This window comes from Dendronephthya gigantea, unplaced genomic scaffold (assembly GCF_004324835.1).
Source record: "Dendronephthya gigantea isolate DGI-Jeju-01 unplaced genomic scaffold, DenGig_1.0 000350F, whole genome shotgun sequence".
In the NCBI taxonomy this organism is placed as follows: Eukaryota; Metazoa; Cnidaria; class Anthozoa; order Malacalcyonacea; family Nephtheidae; genus Dendronephthya; species Dendronephthya gigantea.
The window spans coordinates 85,920-88,412 of record NW_021163360.1 but is presented as its reverse complement, the minus strand read 5'-3'; the positions used below and the strand labels follow the sequence as shown (position 1 = coordinate 88,412).

Here is a 2,493-nt window from a genome sequence, read left to right as displayed (position 1 = left end):
GCAACCAGTTTTTTAAAGTGACGGATGGTAGAATTGCGCTTGAGCTGGCCCTATCTAGCGCAGCCGAAGATAGCAAGAAGGTGCGAAAATCACTAATTCAGGTAATTTCAAAGGGTGAAGAGAAAGTAACAATGAAATTGAAGGCGAAACTTCATGAAAGTTTTATATATATATATATATATATATATACAACATGTGTAAAACAATGTGCCCTCCCGGCTATCACCAGAGCGCAATGGTGACTCCTGCACTTGGGACACAGGACGTACGGTTACACATTGTTGGAATTGTATAGTGAAGTCACCAGAGTGCTCAAACTTATACAAGTGAGCTTTGCATAAAGCTTGCGGTGAACGTATATATATTATATATATATATATATATATAATATGACAAAATATACATAAATATTGATCACATGATTGAACAACATGGGTTAATTTTATGGGAAATCGGTCTTGAAAGTTTCTTAAATGTCATAGAACAATATTGATATTAATAAAGAAATACAAGGGAAAAGTGAACAAAGTAAGCCATGTTTGAATAGTTATGTGATTGATATTTGTTGACATGATTTAGAAGTTTTTAATGTTTTTCTTTTGTTCCCAGTTTGAACACTTCAATTACATTCTAAGGAAAAATTTTATTTCTTTGTTTTTGAGCGATTCTGCCTTTGTACCAATAGTAATAAATGGTGCTATAAATCTTCCAGCACTGCCTTGAATATTCTCTGCCAGTATCTCCTCAATTATTAGGTGTTGCACAAATTTTATCACATCTGAATCGTTCTTGAAGGCATTTTTTCCTGCACCATAATGAGCAATGTTGTGATAGCCTTTACTCTCTACATGTTGTTTTGATTTTGAGCCTTTGAACGTAAGAGCTAATTGTCACACGTTAACATTAGTATGGATTGTTAACATTTCTTCCAAACAAAGACATAGTTTGATGGCTTCAGTGGTAAGGTCTTTGGGCACAAACGGTGGCCTCAAACAATTGTCGCAACTTTTTTCACATTGTACATCTGAGTTGTCATCAAAATATTCCATTATAAATTTCCTTCTGCATGTTGTTGACATGCAATAGGAAACAACCACATCTAAGGCACGTCGCAAGTGGTTCTTATGATCATCTGATTCCGTACACGAAATTAGCTGAATGCACTTGTTCCTGTCCTCAAACCTAAACATAAGGATGCAATGTGACTTCTTGCCATCGCGACCTGCTCTTCCAGCTTCTTGATAGTACTCTTCTAGAGACTTTGGTATGCTTAGGTGAACAACAAAGCGTACATTCGCTTTGTCAATGCCCATACCAAATGTACTTGTGGCACACATTATTAATGCTTTGCCTGACAACCAATCTTTGGCATTCTCAGTTTTCTCAAAGTAATCAAGTTGGCCATGGTAGTAAACTGCTGAAAGTCCTTTGGATTTAAAAATGTAAGCCAATTCAACAGTATCTTTAGTGCTGAAACAGTACACAATACCACACATGTTGGGAAAGTTTTGCTGGATGTAAGTAACCAACTCTTCTTTTGAATGCGGGCCACTTTTTGGACGGACAGTATAATTCAAATTTGGTCGATTGCAAGTAGATTGAATGACTGCTGGTTCTGCCAACCCCAATTTTTCAATTATTTTTTCTTTAGTATGGGTTGTTGCTGTTCCAGTGAATGCAACAACTGGGACATTAAACTGCTTTAGCTCACATAATTGGCCATATGATGGTCTGAAACCCTGTCCCCAGGTATCAATACAATGGGCTTCATCCACAATGAACCGGCATAAGGTTTTATTCAATACCATTGCTTCAAAACATGCTCTGACTGATGGTGTAAGAGCAGTTTCTGGTGTAAGATAAAAGAACTTAAACTGTGGAATTTCTTTGGTCAGTTCATGAAATATATTCTCTCTCTCTTCTGTTAACATGGATGAGTTAACATAACATACACTTACTCCATACTTCTTCAATTTAGCCACTTGGTCATTGAGCAGTGCTACCAATGGGGTAATCACCACAGTCACCCCTATTCTTGCTAGACCAGGAATCCAATAACAAATGGATTTTCCTCCTCCTGTAGGCATGATAGTTAAGATATCCTTGTCACTTAGAATTTGGTCTATCACTTCCTTTTGCATTCCCCTAAACTCCTCATGGTGAAAAATGTTTTGCAAGATGTCAACCAATGGGTCTCCAGAAAACTGATGGGATGTTTTATTGGCATGAGGTTTCTTTGGGGTTTCACTTGAATCAAATTGATCAACATTGATATTTGATCTGTGATCCTTGAAACAACAAGAAGATATTATACTTTAATTGTTTGTGGATTACATAAATAATGTCCGGATAATGGTTTTATTCAGTCATAAAACTTGTTAACTTGTGAACTAGTATGCGAACATTATCTGAATTCAAATACTGTTTAAAGAAGTCTTGCATAGCATGATTTATTACTAATTGAAAATCCTGCTCTAAATAAAATCATAGCAC

The 2,493-nt window shown here is 36.2% G+C and overlaps 1 protein-coding gene across 1 annotated transcript; it reads right to left on the bottom strand.

Annotated features, from left to right (window-relative positions):
• Positions 1–623: 623 nt before the first annotated feature.
• On the bottom strand, positions 624–2,141 carry LOC114542434 (ATP-dependent DNA helicase Q-like 4B). Its single transcript, XM_028561983.1, has 2 exons — positions 1,145–2,141; positions 624–868 (listed from the first exon to the last, which is right to left on the bottom strand). The coding sequence occupies exons 1-2, from the start codon at positions 2,139–2,141 to the stop codon at positions 624–626; spliced, it is 1,242 nt and encodes a 413-aa protein (XP_028417784.1).
• Between the last annotated feature and the right edge of the window lie 352 nt (positions 2,142–2,493).

Excerpts from the sequence above, each read along its gene's own strand:
- LOC114542434 (XM_028561983.1), bottom strand. The coding sequence starts at position 2,141 with ATGCAAAAGGAAGTGATAGACCAAATTCTAAGTGACAAGGATATCTTA. Across the intron at positions 869-1,144 it reads GTGCATTCAGCTAATTTCGT|GCTCAAAATCAAAACAACAT; the intron begins GTACGGAATCAG and ends TTACGTTCAAAG.